This window comes from Lampris incognitus, chromosome 19 (assembly GCF_029633865.1).
Source record: "Lampris incognitus isolate fLamInc1 chromosome 19, fLamInc1.hap2, whole genome shotgun sequence".
Taxonomy (NCBI): domain Eukaryota; kingdom Metazoa; phylum Chordata; class Actinopteri; order Lampriformes; family Lampridae; genus Lampris; species Lampris incognitus.
Genome location: NC_079229.1, coordinates 8,921,967 through 8,941,417, shown reverse-complemented (window position 1 = coordinate 8,941,417; position 19,451 = coordinate 8,921,967). Strand labels below are relative to the sequence as shown.

Genomic DNA, 19,451 nt, shown 5'->3' with positions numbered 1-19,451 from the left:
AGTTATTCCTGGCAGGTTTAATTGTTTCTCTCTTGTCAAAGTAACTTCATGTGTTATCAGAATTGCTGTATATGTAGTTGTTGTGTGTGTGTCTACCTGGTCATTGTCATCAGTCTGTCCCAAGTCTCTGCCACTGGCCTGGGCAATCCTCTTTCCTGATACCAGATTCCCTACCATCACAGAGGCAGGCCCAATCTCTGTAACACACACACACACGCACGCACACACACACACACACGAGATTGACCATGAAAACATGTACATTCAGTGTTCATGGGCGCATTCAAAAATCAACTAATGTCCGCTTTACCAGCACATACTGACATAGATAAGACTGTTTTTTTTAACAAAATCACCATCTTAAAATCAAATTAGTTAATTTGCATCCCAAATTAAGTGACTGGATTTGCATCCCTAAAATAAAATGGTAGTGTTGAGATGCAAAATTGTTGCGACAAAATAGCAAACATAAATATCAGTTTAGAGGCATCAAAAAGGTACGAATAAGTCCTGAAAGGCTTTAAAAACATTGGCTTTTACAGTGAGAAGTCAAATTCTATAATTTATTAAGACAGGCTGACAGGCCCACAGACAAATAGACAGGAACATGCATTTTACACAGACATATACACACACATATAGTGTGTTTTTGGAACATACAGTATATTTTACACAATTTATCAAACTTTTATTCATCTCACACATGTTCGCTGACCAGTTCAACTCTGAGTGGTTTTTAAACTGCCTCGGACTTTTTGAAGGGACACCCATGCTCTAACCTGGCTGCTTCTGTCGCGGTTTGGGCAGGTTGGTGACACAGGTGTGGGGGCACATGAGGACATTGCAGGGGTGCAGCCCCCCCTCCAGGTACAGCTGCTTGGTCTCAGACAGGTGGATGCCCCCCAGCGGCGTCTTAGGGAGGGTGTTGGCGGGAACCAGGGCGAGGCAGAACACCCCGACCCCGTGGATACTGTCTATCGCCTGGGAAGAGAGGAGAGGCAGGAGGGTGAAACACAAACAGATTTTCAGTAGGTGTAAAATGGAGTATCCTGAAAAAAACAACACAGAAGACAGGGAGAGTCTGGTAGGAACGTAAAGAGAATATGCACATTCCACACAGTTAACATAATATCTTCCAGTGATTCTTATTATTATTATTACCTGCAGCACACGGCTCATCCATTGGAAGCTGTCCTCCTCTGTGGAGTCAGGCCTCTGTTCAGCCACCACCACAATCCTCTCATCTCTCAGCACTGTCACTGAAAACACCGCAATCCTGTAGGAAATGGGAGACAATGAGTCTCAGACCTGACTCGCTGAAATTCATTCAGTTCAATTTCCCAAGCCCTTTAGAACCAAAGTGACGTTAACCTCATGGACACTCACACAGACATGTTGACAAACACACTAACAAAATGACATATAATACATACATACATACATACATACATACATACATACATACATACATACATACATACATACATACATACATACATACATACATACATACATACATACATACATACATACATACATACATACATACATACATACATACATACATACATACATACATACACACACACACACACACACACACACATATATATATATATATATATATATATATATATATATATGCAAACACACACAACTACACTTCCTCTCTCTCTCTCTTTCACACACACGCGCGCACACACACACATCCTATAACCAAGGAGTCTTCCACCATATGCCAGGGAGAGACTTGTTTTCATTCCAACCAATCACAACACCAGCTGATTTCACTAATTAGCTCACCTTCTCTTGTTGAAGGTGCGTTAATTAGTGAGATCAGCTGGTGTCATGGCTCGCCACAACGCATGGTTGAAGACCACATGGCTACTGTGCTTCTCAATCTTATTCTCAAAAACACTATTATCATCTATCAGCTTTCTGAAAATCTGTTTGAGCATCTTCTCAATCCAAAACTTTGTACTGACCCTGACTGATCAAGTGTTGTCAAAATAGATGTGTCTTGACATTGGTATCTTGATGACAAGAGTGGTCGCAGAGGTAGGCAATGTTGATTGTGAGATAAAATGGATTTCGTAAAAACCTCAATCTTTCTATGTAGCTTATGACATGTCGAGGGGGGTGGGTTGGGGGGCTGTGGGGTGGGGTGATCAAAATGTATGAGTGATAAATCATTGAATTTTTTTTCTCACATCCCACTAAATGCCTCACTTAATGAAGTACATGATAATAATAATAATAATAACTTATATAGCATTTTTCTTTTTACTTTTTTTTGGGGGGGGGGGGGATTTCCTCCCCTTTTTTTCCTAAATTGCACTTGGCCAATTACCCCATTCTCCGAGCAGTCCCGGTCTCTGCTCCACCCCCTCTGCCAATCCAAGGAGGGCTGCAGACTACCACATGCCTCCACCGATACATGTGGAGTTGCCAAGCCACTCCTTTTCACCTGACAGTGAGGAGTTTCACCAGGGGGACGTAGCACGTGGGAGGATCACGCTATTCTCCCCAGTTCCCCCTGCCTCCCCGAGCAGGTGCCCCGACCGACCAGAGGAGGCGCTAGTGCAGCGACCAGGACACATACCCACATCTGGCTTCCCACCCGCAGACACAGCCAATTGTGTCTGTAGGGACGCCCAACCAAACACTTTTCTGAAACAATGTTACAAAGGGCTTTACAAAGAAATAAAACCAGACAAGGCAAAAATAAGAATAAGACCAAATATGTAAGAGTAAAAATAAAAACAGTATGAATAAAAACAATCTCAAACATTTGTAAAAGCTTTCACAAAAAGAAAAGATTTAAGACGAGATTTAAAAGAAGCTAGAGACTTGGTTTGCCTTAGTTAGATAGGAAGAGAGTTCCATAGTGTGGGGGCTCTAACAGCAAAAGACTGATCACCCTTTGTGACAAACCGAGACCTAAGAATAACCAGCAGATAATCATTTGCAGCTCTTAATTTTCGAGAGGGCGTATACCAGGTCAATAAACCAGAAATGCATGTAGGAGCAATACCGTTTAAGGCCTTAAAACTGAGCAATAAAATTTTAAAATCAATTCGAAATATAACAGGGAGCCAGTGTAGGGAAACAAGCACAGGCATGATATGGTGATGCTTCTTTGTCCCGGTAATAAGCCGAGCAGCGGCGTTTTGTACCAACTGCAGATGGTGGAGGGAGCCCCTGCTGATACCCAAGTAAAGTGTGTTGCAATAGTAAAGCCAAGAATAGATAAAAGCATATACAACTTTTTGCAGATCGGCAGTTGATAAAAATGACCTAATTTTGGAGATTACCTTGAGCTGGAGAAAACATAACTGAACATCATGTTTGATTTGATTATAATAAAACCAAGGTTAGCATCGAATATTACCCCAAGATTCTTGGCAGCCTGCTTAAGACTACCTGACATCACGAAGATTAGTACCAAAAGGACTGATGGAATTTGGGGGACTGAACAGAATGACCTCAGACTTATCATCATTACATTTAAGAACATTTTCAGACATCCAGGATTTAATGTCAGAGAGGACAGTTGTGAGATTTGATAGGGTGCTAGGATCTGTGAGTTTTATTGGCATGTATAACTGAGTGTTATCAGCATAAAAATGGTAAAACACATCATGATTTTGAATGACCTGGCAAAGGGGCAGCATGTATATAGAAAACAAAAAGGGGACAAGAACTGAGCCTTGAGGGACACCACAACTCAACTGAGCCATCAAGGAAGTATTTACTCAGAACACAAAAAGTTCTGTTGGTGATGTAAGAGCATAATAAACTAAGAGCCAAGCCCTTGATCCCAACTCATGTCTCTAAGCGATGTAAGAGAATGCTGTTTAGGGCTGTGTCAAAGGCAGCACTTAAGTCTAAAAGAAATAAAATCGAGCAGTCACCTCTGTCTTCAGTCAGCAGTAGGTCATTTGTGACCTTAACTAGAGCTGTCTTGGTACTATGACGTGCTCTAAAACCAGACTGGAAACTGTTAAAAACACTATTAGTGTTCATAAAAGAAATAATTGGGATGAAATTACACTCTCCAGAACCTTAGATAAGAAAGACAATTTGGAGATTGGTCTGTAGTTACTTAGGGACAGGGGATCTAAATTAATGTCAAACTACAATGCTAATCTCAATTATTACTTTGCTTTCATCACTTTTACATTTTTGTGATTGTTTCATGTCAAAAAAAATTTCACAAGTGAATGAAAGCTGCAGTTGAAAATAATTTTGTAGTGCTATAAGCACTGACCACTCTTAACTGGCTCTATCTGGATATGTTTTTTTCTGTGCCACAAACTGAATCTATCCGTATTCTCATCATCCTGGACCTCTCAGCAGCCTTTGACACCAATTCCCACACCATTCCCCCCAACTACTTATCTGAATACCTAGGCCTCATTGGTGTAGCTTTCTCCTGGTTCCAGTCATATCCCACCAACAGGAAAGTTTGTCACCATCAGAGAATCCAGTTCCACCCTAGCCCCAGTCAACCAAGGTGCGCCACAAGGCTCAGTGCTTGGGCCCCTCCTCTTTACCATCTACATGCTCCCCCTTGGTCAGATCATCCGTCACCACAGTTTAAGTTTCCATTGCGACACTGATGACATGCAGCTTTATCTCAACACTAGCCCATCCTCTCAGCTCCCCCCACAATCCCTTGTTAACTGCCTCCACCAAATAAAAATTTGGATGTCCGGTCTCTTCAGATCCGACTATGGCCGGACTCGATGAAGCAACAATAATTGGCAATGCTGTCTTAGGGACGGCGGCGGAGTCGGCTTGTGGTCGTCACATGAATGCGTCTCTGTGTGTGTCAGAAAAAGCAGTGGTTCGGCCTGGATTCGCCTTGTCACAAAAGTGGCGAGGCGTCTCCTTCGAGACTGCTGGCCGGAGAGATGCAGTTGGCAAACGCATGCAGCACGAGGGTGGGTGTTTGAACTAAAATAGGGATCGATTGGCCACTAAATTGGGAGAAAAAGGGAAAAATCAGAAATTAATTTATATTAAAAAAAACATTTTGGATGCCATCAAATCTACTCACGCTAAATATCAATAAGACTGAGCTTATGCTTGTGGCTTCCAAGGCGGTGCTCTGGAAGGTTGGAGATCTTCTCCTTAATGTGGATGGCTGCTCCATCTGCCCATCCCCAGAAGTCCACAACCTTGGTATCATTCTGGACTGCACCCTCTCATTCCAGTCACACATCAAATCTGTCACCAAATCTGCTTTCTTTCACCTCAAATACATCTCCAGACTCCGGCCATTACTCTCAGACTCCGTGGCAGAGACCCCCATCCATGCCTTCATCACCTCCCATCTGGATTATTGCAATGGAGTCCTGTCTGGGGTACCTAGCAAAGCCCTAGACAGGCTTGAGTACGTGCAGAAATCAGCTGCCAGGGTGCTCACCCGCACCAAGCCCTGGCAACACATCACTCCCATCCTTGTCCACCTTTACTGGCTTCCTGTCAAATCCCGTATTTCTTATAAAATCCTCCTCCTCACCTTTAAATCCCTCCATGCCCATACCCCCCAGTACCTATCAGACCTCCTCAACCCCTATATTCCGTCCCGGAATCTGCGGTCTGCAGACACAGGCCTGCTTTCCACCCCCACACCAGCCTACGGACTTTTGGGGATAGAGCCTTTAGTGTAGCAGCCCCCACCCTTTGGAACTCTACTCCAGCAGAGATCCGCAACGCTGCTTCTTTGGCCAATTTTAAAAGACTACTGAAAACTTGCCTTTTTACTAAGGCCTGTGGTCTGTAGTCTTTTGATATTTGTTTTGATCTTCTTTTTTTTTTTTTATTCTTATCTAGTGTAAAGCGTCCTTGGGTTCCTTGAAATACGCTATACAAAATATAAGTTGTTGTTGTTAAATGGATTTGAGCCACATTTGAGCCAATATTCTTTTCATAGGCTGCACTGCAGGCACTGTGGACCTAATTTTATGAAACACATGTGATGGAGAGTTCCCAGTTTAACACTGGAGTTACATACAGTGCTGGGTTAGAAAACTGGTGCAGGATGTGGATTGTTACATTAGCTTGTGTGAATGTTCACTTTGGACCACGGTGCAACAATTGATACATTATATCCTGTGTATTATTAAATTGAAGAGTCCCCTCCTAGGAGACACTCACCTGCCCCTGTAGACGAATTTCATTGGCTCAACTGCCAGCGCCGTGGCAACAATGTCATCTGCATTATGTCTCCGCCCACTCACCATGATGAGTCCGTCCATCTTACCGGAGATGAAGACCAGACCGCCTGGGCCAATGAAGCCCAGCAGTCCTGTTCGAACGAAGGCATACTCACTGATCAGCCCCCCACTAGAGCTCACTGGATAAACCTGGAAACAAAAACATAAACATTTAAATCTCATTTTCCACTATGTAGTCCCAGTTTTGCATTTATCCACAGTATCCAACCAGGCTAGACTTACAAAACTCTTTTTTTTATTGGTGAAAAATAAGCAAATAACAAACAATACTGGGATTACAGGTCACCATTTTTCATATTTTCTTTTCCCACCCACCCTTCCACCTCACCCAACCCCTGTACCTCAACAAAAGCAAACAATACAAAGAAAAAAATATATATATAAAAGGGTAAGACACCAATAACCATTGTCTTCCCCCTAATAGCCAACATCAAAAACAACCACAACAGCAATAATAATAATAATAATAATAAATGAATGAATTAATAAGCAAAGATAAAGTACAAAATACTTGTACATACATAAAAAACATAGATAACAAAAAAAGAGAAAGAAAGAAAGAAAAAGGTATGGACAATTGGTATTACACCAAATCAGCATGACAATCTGCCCTCAAACACCACCTGCACCCCACGAGGCCATAGTCCAAGGTGTATGCACCCGTACATTGTTATATTTGCACGTATGCCTACTTACTTACTTACCATTCACATCTCTGATGGAGGACATCTAAGCCCTAATTAAAAATACATTTTATTCTCTTTTTTTTTACAAGGTCAACACCAAGATTTGAATAATCCCCCATTTCCTTTTCTGAAAGAAAAAATGTATTGTTGCAAATCAAATTGGGTCTCATTTTACTGAATCATAACCACCAACTACAGAAACCAATACATTCCAAGATTAATCAGATGAATAGAACAGAACCTCTGCATGATGGCTATTTGGTGAAGCTGGTGGCAGAGTGGACAAACTTTCTTGTCTCACACTTTGATTGGTGGGTATTTGTTAAATCCCTACTATGCTTACAAAGATTTAGATGTAAGGGGTTAGGGGTCTTGCTCACGGACACTTTGACAGGACAAGTGGATGAATATTGTCTATTGCAGGGATTCAACCTTTGACCTAAGGAAGTCAGTGTACTTTTGTTGGGATCAAACAGTAACATGTCCTCTCTCTCTGGTCCTCACCTCAAACGTGTTCTTGGTCATGCCGGTGAGGCCATAGTATGAGGTGCCGGTGGCAACAGAACACACACACAGCTCCCCGATCTCATCGGTGCGGCACAGCAAAGGAACGCCCTCCGGTTTCACCACACAAACCAGGGCTGAGGAGAGGGCAGAGGAGGGGAAAGAGAGCGAAGGAGAGAACAAGACAGTGTGAGCATGTGGGTCTCACGTCATTAAACTTGTTCTCCTTGAAATGCCAAGGTCCTCTTTTCATTGTTACTATTTCAGTTCCCTTTCTTCATGTGCTCAGATCTTTAAAGAAAGTACATTTGGGGGGGGGGGCGTTTCTTTATAATTATCTCAGCAAAGAATCATCTAGTGAGATCTTAACAGAGAGAAATGAAGTAACACAATACTTTCTATGGCGTTGTTCCAATCTATTAACCTGAAAGTTAATGGATCAAAATAAAAGTGCAAAATTAAACTTCTTCAATACAACATTTTCCACTAACATCACTAAAACACTGTGAGGGGATTTTTTTTATGTAATGTGAAGACCCATAACCTAAGGTTCATCATCTATTACCTTAATTACAGTTTCTATTGTGCAAATGTGTTTCAATTTTGGCAGATAAGTTATGTAATTTCATCAAAAGGCTTATATAGCTTATAGCAGTTTAATAGCGTCAGTTTTTCCAAATGGTGGATGCCCAGTTTTTGTAAGTAGACTCTGCATGTGTTGTTTAGTTCAAGCTTCTTTTTGTTCTAAATTACAGTGTAAAAAGTACATGACAATTTCCCGAGAGTACAAATGTCAACTCAACTGATGCTGTTTGCATTAATAGCGAAATTATTTTTTTACATGTACTGAAACCGCTTTTTATTTTGAAAATGGGAACTCACTTTGCAGATTCGGTCATATGTAGAAAGTGTGTGCCTGATATTGGACATTGATGAAAAGGAAAGCTTCTACATTTTTGCACTCACAAAAGTAATTTTACGATTAAATGAACTTAACGGATTTCTCTACAAACGTCGCACAATAAGCAATTTAATTCTTAGGCACACACAGCTAAATATACCATACAAGAATGTATACACATGGTTACTTACATACACACACACACACACACACACACACAAATCCTGGTATGGCACTTAGTAAGACCATACCACACAAACACACACACGCACATCCACCTCCTGGCATGACAGTGCCAACATCTTGGACGGTGAGCACTGAGAGGCGTTCTTCTGTGTCGACCCGGACCACCCCGTGACTCAGACCCTGCATAGATAGAACCCCCCGACCTGGGGGCTGGCTGCTGTCCTCCACCGGCCTGGAGGAAACACGCATTAGGATGGGCTTGTTAGTGACCAATTAAATGATAAATAATGAATAATTAAACACAGTGATGTGAGTCTCAGTCCTGGTCACTGGGAGTGGGAGTTAACCATCGCTACTTTTCAGACCCACCAGCGGGTTGATTGCGTTCACATTGCATCCAAGGTGTTAATACAGACCTTGATTAGATGGTTAGAACTGAAACCAAATATATATATAAAACTTTGTTAAAAGAAACACTCAACAGTAGGGAAAGTGCTCAACAAATAAGAGTCAAGTGAGTCAAGTAAATTCTTTATGAGACAGCACAAACCTGTTTCATGCCATAAGCAATCATCAGCTGTCAATAAAGCTACTCCTATATATCTATATCTATATCTATATAGATAGATAGATAGATAGATAGATAGATAGATAGATAGATAGATAGATAGATAGATAGATAGATAGATAGATAGATAGATAGATAGATAGATAGATAGATAGATAGATAGATAAAGACTACACCTAATGTTTGTGTATGTGTATATATATTTTTCGTGTGTGTGTGTGTGTGTGTGTGTCTCTACCTCCTGATGGCTACAGTGAGTGCTTCAGGGGAGCTGGCACAGGGGCAGATGACCTCTGCCCTCAACCCTTTGCTCTGGAACACATTTAGGAAAGCATCACATGATGAGATGGACCCTGCAGCAGAAGGAGGAAGGGAAGGAGGGATGAGAGAGATAGAGGGATAGATCATTAGATCATAGGGGAGATGTGAGATTGATATATGGTTGGAATCAGCAAGAGATACCACAGAGCAGGCAAACTATTGATTAGTTACACATCCATTTAAACAAATTGTCAGACATTTTTCATTTACAGCTGAGTATTCAGTCAGTATTACTGGTATGTTTACCAACCACAGAGTTGCATTTCCCACTAAACCTTGAAAAGTGTTCAAAAAATTTATTTTTTATTCTACCATTTAACATCTATCATTTGGCATTTCCTCAGAACAAAACTGTTTAAAAAGATCAGTTTAACCATAAAAACAGAGAGCTAAGGTTAACCCTAACACTAACATAACCGAACAAATAAAATCAAAATATGTCTGAAACCGAAAGAAAACAAGTAATCTATTACTACTACTTTCGGCTGCTCCCATTAGGGGTCGCCACAGCGGATCATTCATTTCTATCTCTTCCTGTCCTCTGCATCTTCTTCTGTCATACCAGCCACCTGCATGTCCTCCCTCACCACATCCATAAACCTCCTCTTTGGTCTTCCTCTTTTTCTCTTCCCTGGCAACTCCATATTCAGTATCCTTCTCCCAATATACCCAGCATCTCTCCTTCACACATGTCCAAACCATCTCAATCTTGCCTCTTTTGCTTTGTTTCCAAACCGTCCAACCTGAGCTGTCCCTCTACTATACTCGTTCATAATCCTGTCCTTCTTTGTCACTCCCAATGAAAATCTTAGCAACTTCAACTCTGCCACCTCCAGCTCCACCTGTCTTTTCGTCAGTGCCACTGTCTCCAAACCATACAACATAGTTGTCTCACAACCATCTTGTCAACCTTCCATTTAACTCTTGCTGGTACCCTTCTGTCACAAATCACTCATAACATCCTTCTCCACCCTCTCCACCCTGCCTGCACTCTCTTCTTCACCTCTCCTACTTTAACTTACTTTAACGGTTGACCCCAAGTATTTAAACTCATAATACACCTTCGTCACCTCTACTCCTTGCATCCTCACCATTCCGACGTCCCCCCTCTCATTCACCCATATGTATTCCGTCTTACTCCAACTGACTTTCATTCCTCTTCTCTCCAGTGCATACCTCCACCTCTCCAGGCTCTCCTCAACTTACACCCTACTCTCAATACAGATCACAGTGTCATCCGTGAACTTCATAGACCACGGAGACTCCTGCCTGATCTCGTCCATCAACCTGTCCATCACCATTGCAAACAAGAAAGGGCTCAGAGCCGATCCTTGATGTAATCCCACCTCCACCTTGAACCCATCTGTCATTCCTACCACACACCTCACCACTGTAACACTGCCCACATACATATCCTGCACCACTCCTACATACTTCTCTACCACTCCCGACTTCCTGATACAATACCACACCTCCTCTCTCGGCACCCTGTCATATGCTTTCTCTAAATCCACAAAGACACAATCTAACTCCTTCTGACCTTCTCTATACTTCTCCATCAACATTCTCAAAGCAATCATCACATCTGTGGTGCTCTTTCATGGCATGAAACCATACTGCTGCTCACTAATCATCACCTCTCCTCTTAACCTTAGCCTCTATTATTCTTGCTCCTATCTTCATGCAGTGGCTGATCAACTTTATACCTCTGTCGTTATCACAGCTCTGCACATCGCCCTTATTCCTGAAAATCGGTACCAGTATGCTTCTCTACACTCCTCAGGCATCCTCTCACGTTCCAAGATTGTGTTAAACAAGCCAGTTAAAAACTTCGTCATCTCTCCTAAACACCTCAATGCCTCCACAGGTATGTAAGAAAACAAGTAATACACAGTCATTTGAATATTACGCAAAATAGTTCAAAACTGCTATCTACTCTTAGGACTTTGCATATACTTGTGAAAACATTGGTTAAGAAAATTTTTAACGCAAGGCTAACGAGTAAAATGTATTAATGATCGACCTCAGAGAAGGGGTTTTACTCTTTTGAGAGGAGCTGCTAATGATCCCGGTTGACATCCAGCAATTGAGCTAAGCTAGGCTAAACTCACTGCTCAATATACACCTTCAATATACCTAAACTGTATGCAGGGACAAAAAAGATACCCACAAGTTTGAGTTTATGTGAGAAGGAGACATGGTGAAACCCTGAAAGCCAAAACTATAACTATAAATGATTACAATAGTAGAATAAGATTCCCTTTCTTCATCACCTATACAAGGAACCAATAGAGAGGAGGTTAAAGATCGGTGTAAAAGCGCCTAAGACAGTAGACCTTGAACTACCTACTGACTATAAGAGCGCAAGAAAAAGAAAGGAATAAATAAGGTAAAAGAATTATTTTTCACTTCAAACATAACACAAACATACATAAAAAGACAAACGTGTCATTAGGATATAAAAATGTCTTGGGGAAAGAGAGATTGGCAGGACTTTTCTTAGACTTAGTTTAGTGAGTTTGTATCTGATGTCAGAGAGACAGACTCTTACAAGGGTTGGATCCATCAGCAACCAGCAGCATACGGAGCGAGCTCAGGTTGATGTCCTTCTGGTCTTTGTGGGCCACCAGCGCCCAGTGCATGTCTCGGGACTTCACACACGCAACCTTGGCTGAAGGGAGACACGCACATGTATACACACACACACACCCACACCCACACCCACACACACACACACAGATTCAGCCAAATAAATAACATTTAATCAATAGGGCCCAATGAAATCTGTTTTTTTCCCACCCTTTCTATTCATGTTTTTGTCTTTTTACTCATTCTTACACTAATAAATTACAATAGTAAAAACAAAATGACCATGATTCTCAGTGTTTTCCATGTTATTGTCTTCTGTGATGCTTGCCGCTTTTAAAAAGAAATTTTCTCTTTTCTCTTTTATTGTTTATTTTTGCAAGGATAGCACACAATTAAAAAGTAATTGCACAAGAGTTAGCTAGCAGCTAATTTACATCTGTTGTCCCTGGGCAGGCAGACAAAAGACACAAAAACAACCACAGAACAGCAAATACACAGCACAATACATAAAACATCCATCAGTGGGAGATAAATCGAATCAGTATGATAAATACAATGAATACAAGGCAATCATTGGTGGCGACATATTTGTGCTGACTTTAGCCAAAGTGTGAGGCTGGTTTTCAACACTACAAAGCGTCCTGAGTTTCTAATGTTTGTGAGTATGGAATTCCACTGCCTCACTACTTTAACTGAGAAAGCAGATTGACCAAAGGCTGTCTTTCTGAACTGTGGTACCTAGTCAACCCTAGTAGACGCTCTAGTCCTACTGGCACTCTAAGAGCACAGGTGTGAGATTATGAATAATTTTAAACATCAGGCATGCATCAGAGTAAAATAAATTATCAAAATTGAGGAAATTATATTTTTTCAGGCTGTTACAGTGCTTTTTATCTAGTACTTTTAGGATTTGTTTATACATAAGTACACAGGCTTGAATGTAGTCACACCTGCCTGTGACCAGGTTGTTATGCAGTAAGACAGATGGGGGGGGGATCATAGTATATACAAAAAGTTTTGCAGCAGACGGAGAAAACTGGTGCCTGATGCTCTTGAAATTATTAAGATTAAACTTAACATTGCTGATGACCCTACTAAATTGTTTTTTGAAAGACAGGTTTGTGTCAGTTATAATGCCTAGATATTTAATGTGTCACATATGTAATGACTTCATCATTTATTAAAATGTCAGGATTAACTTAATTATTGATCATCACTGTGAAATACATGCACACGGTTTTACTTACATTAAGGTTTAAGCATTAATTGGCTAGCCAATCCAATACCTTGCTCATTGCAGCTGTCAGTGTGGCTGCAGCATAATTCTTTAGATCTTGCATGGGCAAAAATCAGTATCATCAGCATACATTTGGATGCTAACATCTAGACATATATGAGCGAGATTATTAATATATATATATATATATATATATATATATATATATATATATATATATACACACCAAACAAAATTGGCTCTAAAATAGAACCTTGAGGGACCCCTACTGTACAACTAGTAAATGTAAACACTTATCAACCACTCTTTTACATTGTTTCCTCTTATTTAATGTCGAATTACATCCAGGTCAGGGCATTGACAGATAAATTACATTTAGAGAGTTTTGAAAGTAAAGCATTGTGATTAACTGTGTCAAATGCCCACTTAAAATCTAAAAATGACAGCACTGTGGCACAGTGGTTAGTGCTGTTGCCTCACAGCAAGAAGGTCCTGGGTTCGAACCCCAGGGCTGTCCAACCTTGGGGGTAATCCCAGGTCATCCGCCCATTTACCATTCCTCCTGTCTGCGGTGGGTTTTCTCCAGGTGCTCTGCTTTCCCTCACCATAAAAAAAAAGGACATGCATATTAGGGTTTATACTCCTGTCTGTGCCCTTGACCGAAGCATGGCAAGACGAACTGGAGTTAGTCCCCGGGTACTGCATGGTGATTGCCCACTGCTCCGAGCTACACAGCTAGGATGGGTTAAATGCAGAGTATAATTTCCCCACAGGGATCAATAAAGTACCTCAAAATAAAAAAATAAAAAATCATAATAATAAAAAAAACACAGCTCCAACAACACCACCCTTATCAAGATGACTTAATTTGTTCAACAAAAAAGCAATTTGCTTTTTCTGTCAAATGTTGCTTTCTGAAACCAAATTGTATTGGGTGTAGAGTAAATTCACCTTCATTTAAATGAGAAACTAGCTGATCACAAAGTACTTTTTCTGCAATTTTAGAAGTCACTAGAAGGATATTAATCAGTCTATAACTTGATGGGATAGTTCTTTCACCTGATTTAAAGAAATGGGTCACGAATGCAATCTTCCAGAAAGAAGGAAAATAGGAATTTGTTATTGATAGATAAATCAGATGAGTTAAAGGCTTATATATTATCCATCCATCCATCCATTATCCGAACCGCTTATCCTGCTCTCAGGGTTGCGAGGATGCTGGAGCACATCCCAGCAGTAATTGGGCGGCAGGCGGGGAGACACCCTGGACAGGCCGTCAGGCCATTTATAATTTTTAAAAAAATCTTGCATTGATATCAAACACATCCTTATACCCTTTTAGGCCATCGTGTTTTCATTACTGTAGATTCTGAGGCATTTTCAATTGTGAAAACAGGGAATTCATTATTTGCAGGTTCAAGAACTCTCGATCTTAAACCAGAATTCCTCGCCAGACATTGTACTGGATCCACAAAGAATGAAATAAAAAAAATTGGCTATTTATTCTTTATCTTCTATCACTTTTGACTGTTCCTTTATTACCCAATTTTGAACTGATTTACCCTCCTTCTTTGTAATTTTATTAACATTTTCCCAAATTGATTTACTATTTCCCTTAGAATCATTGATTGGTTTAATAAAATAATCAGCTTTGGCCTTTCTCAGTTCTTTTACCACTTTCGTTACTTTTAATACTTTTACTGTTTTGCAATCCCTTAAATTTTCTCTTATGTGGTAATCCAGATTTAAGACCTGCCTTCAATGCTAAGTCTCTCTGCTTCATTAACCTCCAAGATGCGCATTTAACCATGGTGAATTATATTTTTTACGCAAGTGTGGGACCTTTTTACCAGCTTCATTTTTCGTCTCACTGACTCTGATCATCATAACATTAGATGTCTTTTGTATGTCATCAGACCGCAGAACATCATACCAGCCCAACTGCTTTACTTCAAATGGACTGACTAAGATTTTGGGTATGACATTAACTTTTACCCTGTTGTCTGTATAAAAATCATTGTTTTGTGAGTTTTCTTACAATTAAGGTCAGATTATGATTTGACATACCTGTTAACAGATTAAAATATTTTGTAATTATTTCCGTTCTGTGATTTTGTCCGTGTTTGATTTGGATATACTTTATTAATTCCCTGTGGGGAAATTATTCTCTGCACTTAACCCATCCTAGCTGTGTAGCTAGGAGAAGTGGGCAGCCACCGTGCAGTGCCCGGAGACCAACTCCAGTTCGTCTTGCCATGACTCAGTCAGAGGCACAGGTAGGAGTATTAACCTTAACATGCATATCATTTTGATGTTGGGGGAAACCGGAGCACCCGCAGAGAACATGCAAACTCCACACAGAGGATGACCTGGGATGACCCCCAAAATTGGACAACCCTGGGGTTCGAACCCAGGACCTTCTTGCTGTGAGGCAACAGCACTAACCACTGGGCCACCGTGCTGCCCAATAGTTGATAGTCGAGAACGTGAATGGAAAGGCAGAAGAGAGAGACGGGATGACATGTAACAAAGGGCCCAGACTGGATTCGAACCCAGGCCGCTGCGATAAGGACTCAGCCTTTTCCACATTATGGACATCATGGGGCCTTAAATCTATTTGGGGGACAACAGAATGAGGTGAATTGTTTGTTGATGGACAGGCAGTTTGTGGTTTTGTGTGTGTGTGTGTGTGTGTGTGTGTGTGTGTGTGTGTGTGTGTGTGTGTGTGTGTGTGTGTGTGCACGTGTGCGTGGGGGGGGGCTTACCTTTGTACTGGCAGACCTTCTGGATCCAGGAAAGAGGGTTGACCTTCATCAAGGAGTAGGGCACACTGATCACATGCATCATGTTCATCACACTCTACACAGCGCGCACGCACATGCACGCACACACACACACACACAGAACATGTTCAACATTAGATAGAATATTTCATCTTTGCATTCAAATGTGTAATGAAAAATACTAAAATCATACCATCTCTTTTTAAAATATTCTTATTACATCTGTTTAAGATCTAAAGAGATTTGTTCTGAAATTCTCCATATCGATTTTGAAGTTTTAATTGGTTTACAATTTTGTCAATCATACTGAGATACCTCTTAGATTATTTTTTTTTTTAAAACACAACATTTTCGATTTGGATTTGTAGTTCCAGTGGCAGAAATGTGCAGGAAGTGGTTCAAGTGGCTAACAAGTGGTTGCCAAGCCAACCTTGTTTCACCTTTAACCATTCCCACTTGAGAAGTGGAGCCCAACAGAAAATGAATGCCATGAACCCTCACCTCTAACCTTTAACCTCGAGGGAGAGAGCGGGGCTTACCGTGAGGATGCCATGCCACAGGCCCACATCCTTCTTAAAGTCGAGAACATTCACAATGGTCTCCGCTGAATGGAGGAGGAGAGGAGGGAAAGAGAGAACATTGAGACAATGGTACACTCACTGCAGATTGGTGGTGAGAATGGGTTTCTATGTATGCATCCAAGGCCACATACATGTGTGTGTTACTGCTTATTGTTTACATGTGTGTGTGTGTATATATGTCTCTGAGGTTGTGTGTGAGTGGGTGTGTATGTGTTTTTTTTGGTTGTTTGTATATTTGTGCGTTCTGGTTTTGTTCACCTACCCTCTGTGTAGCAGCAGGACTGGGTGAGTGCCTGGCAGTGTGTTAGCAGAGCAATCCTCATCACCGTGACACCCAGGACGCTGCCATCTTTACACGTCTTATACTGAGGACATGAGACAGACAACCTTTATCAAACTATTACAAAGGAAACGCCAAATACCAAAGAAAACAAAATGTAATTGTATTTGGACTCTTGCTGTTATCCTTCATGGTTCTGAGAAGTGTGTATGTTTTTCAGTGTTTTTGAAAATATGAAATGAAATTAATATGCTAAGCTAAAAATGCTAAAATAAGATGAACTGTGGCAAGAGCTTCAGACTCTGGCAAGGTAGTTTAAGGTAACAACCGAGGAGGAGAAACCACCACTGTCTGAGCTCTGTTACATCATCAGGAAGAAGCTCATGACCCTGCGCAGAGCAGAATGGCACAGGAGACGGAGGAGAGAGAGAGCCAGGAAGCGTACTGTGTTTATAGCTGATCCATCTGGATTCACAAGGCAGCTGTTAGGACAGAAGCGCAGCGGTCATCTTGCCTGCTCTAAAGAAGAGGTAGACCACTTCCTGCACAACACTCTGAGTGCCCCTGATAGAGAGCAAGAGCTAGGGCCCCACAGAGCCCTTTTGGACATGCCAGTGCAAACGGTGGAGTTCAACACCAGACAGCCCACCTAGAAGGAAGTCCAGGAGGTGGTTACCGCAGCCAGAGCCATCTCTGCTCCGGGACCCGGTGGAGTACCCTATAAGGTGTACAAGCACTGCCCAGAGCTCCTTAGTATCCTCTGGAAGATTCTGTGGGTGATTTGGCGCAGGGGAACTGTAGCGGACCAGTGGAGGCAGGCAGAGGGAGTCTGGATACTGAAGGAAGAGAACTCAAACAAGCTGGAGCAGTTCAGATGAATCTCACTCCTTAGTGTGGAGGGAAGATCTTCTTCAGTGTCCTATCCAGAAGGATGACAGATTTCCTCTGTAAGAATGCCTACATTGATACTTTGGTACAGAAAAGTGGCATTCCTGGAGTTCCAGGTTGCCTAGAACACACCGGAGTTGTCATCCACCTGATCAGGGAGGCGCATGAAGGGAAGGGTGACCTAGTTGTGCTTTTAGCTTGACCTTGCCAATGCATACAGCTCAATACCCCACAAGCTGATCGAGACTACTCTGGACCAACACCATGTACCCAGTAAGATCAAGGACCTCATCCTGAACTACAACGGGAACTTCAGGCTCAGAGTCACTTCTGGAAACACAGCATCTGACTGGCACCAGCTTGAGAAGGGGATCATAACTGGGTGTACCATCTCAGTGACACTCTTCACCCTTGCCATGAATATGGTGGTCAAGGCAGCTGAAACTGAGTGCAGAGGCCCTCTGTCCAAGTCTGGCGTTCGGCAGCCCTCCATCAGGGCCTTTATGGATGACCTCGCTGTCACCATATCATCGCTGCCTGGTGGTAGGTGGATCCTCCAGGGCCTGGAGAAGCTCATCTCCTGGGCAAGGATGAGTTTTAAACCAGCCAAATCCAGAGCCATGGTGTTAAAGAGGGGAGAAGTGGTGGACCGGTTTCGCTTCTTTCTAGATGGCATTGCAATCCAATCCATTAATGAGAAACCAGTCTAGAGTCTAGGCAAGTTCTTTGACCGTAGCCTTAGAGATACAGTGGCAATCCAAGCAACCATCAAGGAGCTTGAGAATTGGCTCACCACAGTAGACAAGTCTGGCCTACCTGGCAGGTTCAAGGCTTGGATTTACCAACATGGCATCTTACCCCAAGTCCTCTGGCCTATGCTGGTTTACGAGGTAACTCTGTTGACATTGGAGACCTTTGAGAGGAAGATCGGTAGCTACCTCCAAAGATGGTTGGGTCTGCTGCACAGCCTTAGTAGTGCAGCACTGTATGGGAGCAGCAAAAAACTCCAGCTCCCTATCAGCAGCCTCGACGAGGAGTTCAGGGTTTCTTGCACGAGAGAGGCACTGCTCCATCAGGACTCCAAGGACTCTAGAGTAGCATCAGCAGGTGTTATGGTGCAGACAGGCAGGAAGTAGAGAGCCCAGGAAAACCTGGAGATAGCAGAGTCTCAGCTGAGACACAAGGCTTTGGTGGGAACAGTGGCAACTGGATGGGCAGGGCTGGGAGCCATCCCAGAACCTCGCTATGATAAGGCCCATGGCAAGGACAAACGCCATCTAGTCCTGGAGGAGGTGTGGGTAGGTGTCGAGGAGGAAAAGACCAGCAGAATGGTGGGCATACAGCAGCAGGGAGCATGAACAAGGTGGGAGGGTGTGCTGAACCATAGCCTGGGCAAATATCTGGCAGGCAGAAATGCAGCGGATCAATTTCATGGTACAAGCTGTGTATGATGTTTTGCCTAGCTCAGCATATCTCCATCTCTGGGGCAAGATCAATTCTCCATCATGTACTCTATGCCCTGGAAAAGGTTCACTCAAGTACATCCTCAGCAGCTGCCCATCAGCCCTGGAGGAAGGTCGTTACCGCTGGCGAAATGACCAGGTGCTGAAGACAATTACAGAGGCCATCTCCAAAGCTGTGCTCAACAACAAGCAAGCCTGCAGACAGAGGAACATTGCCTT

General features: G+C 42.2%; 1 protein-coding gene across 1 annotated transcript in view; it reads right to left on the bottom strand.

Annotated features, from left to right (window-relative positions):
* The window catches only part of LOC130129504 (disco-interacting protein 2 homolog C-like), a 76,502-nt gene that overhangs the window by 27,970 nt on the left and 29,081 nt on the right, over positions 1-19,451 (bottom strand). The window contains exons 13-23 of the mRNA XM_056299052.1: positions 16,864-16,966; positions 16,560-16,624; positions 16,003-16,096; positions 11,963-12,082; positions 9,329-9,443; positions 8,615-8,754; positions 7,436-7,572; positions 6,166-6,374; positions 1,162-1,276; positions 780-981; positions 97-197 (exon numbers count right to left, since the gene is read on the bottom strand). Coding sequence (XP_056155027.1) covers positions 97-197; positions 780-981; positions 1,162-1,276; positions 6,166-6,374; positions 7,436-7,572; positions 8,615-8,754; positions 9,329-9,443; positions 11,963-12,082; positions 16,003-16,096; positions 16,560-16,624; positions 16,864-16,966 — 1,401 coding nt within the window. The remainder of the gene's footprint in view (positions 1-96; positions 198-779; positions 982-1,161; positions 1,277-6,165; positions 6,375-7,435; positions 7,573-8,614; positions 8,755-9,328; positions 9,444-11,962; positions 12,083-16,002; positions 16,097-16,559; positions 16,625-16,863; positions 16,967-19,451) is intronic.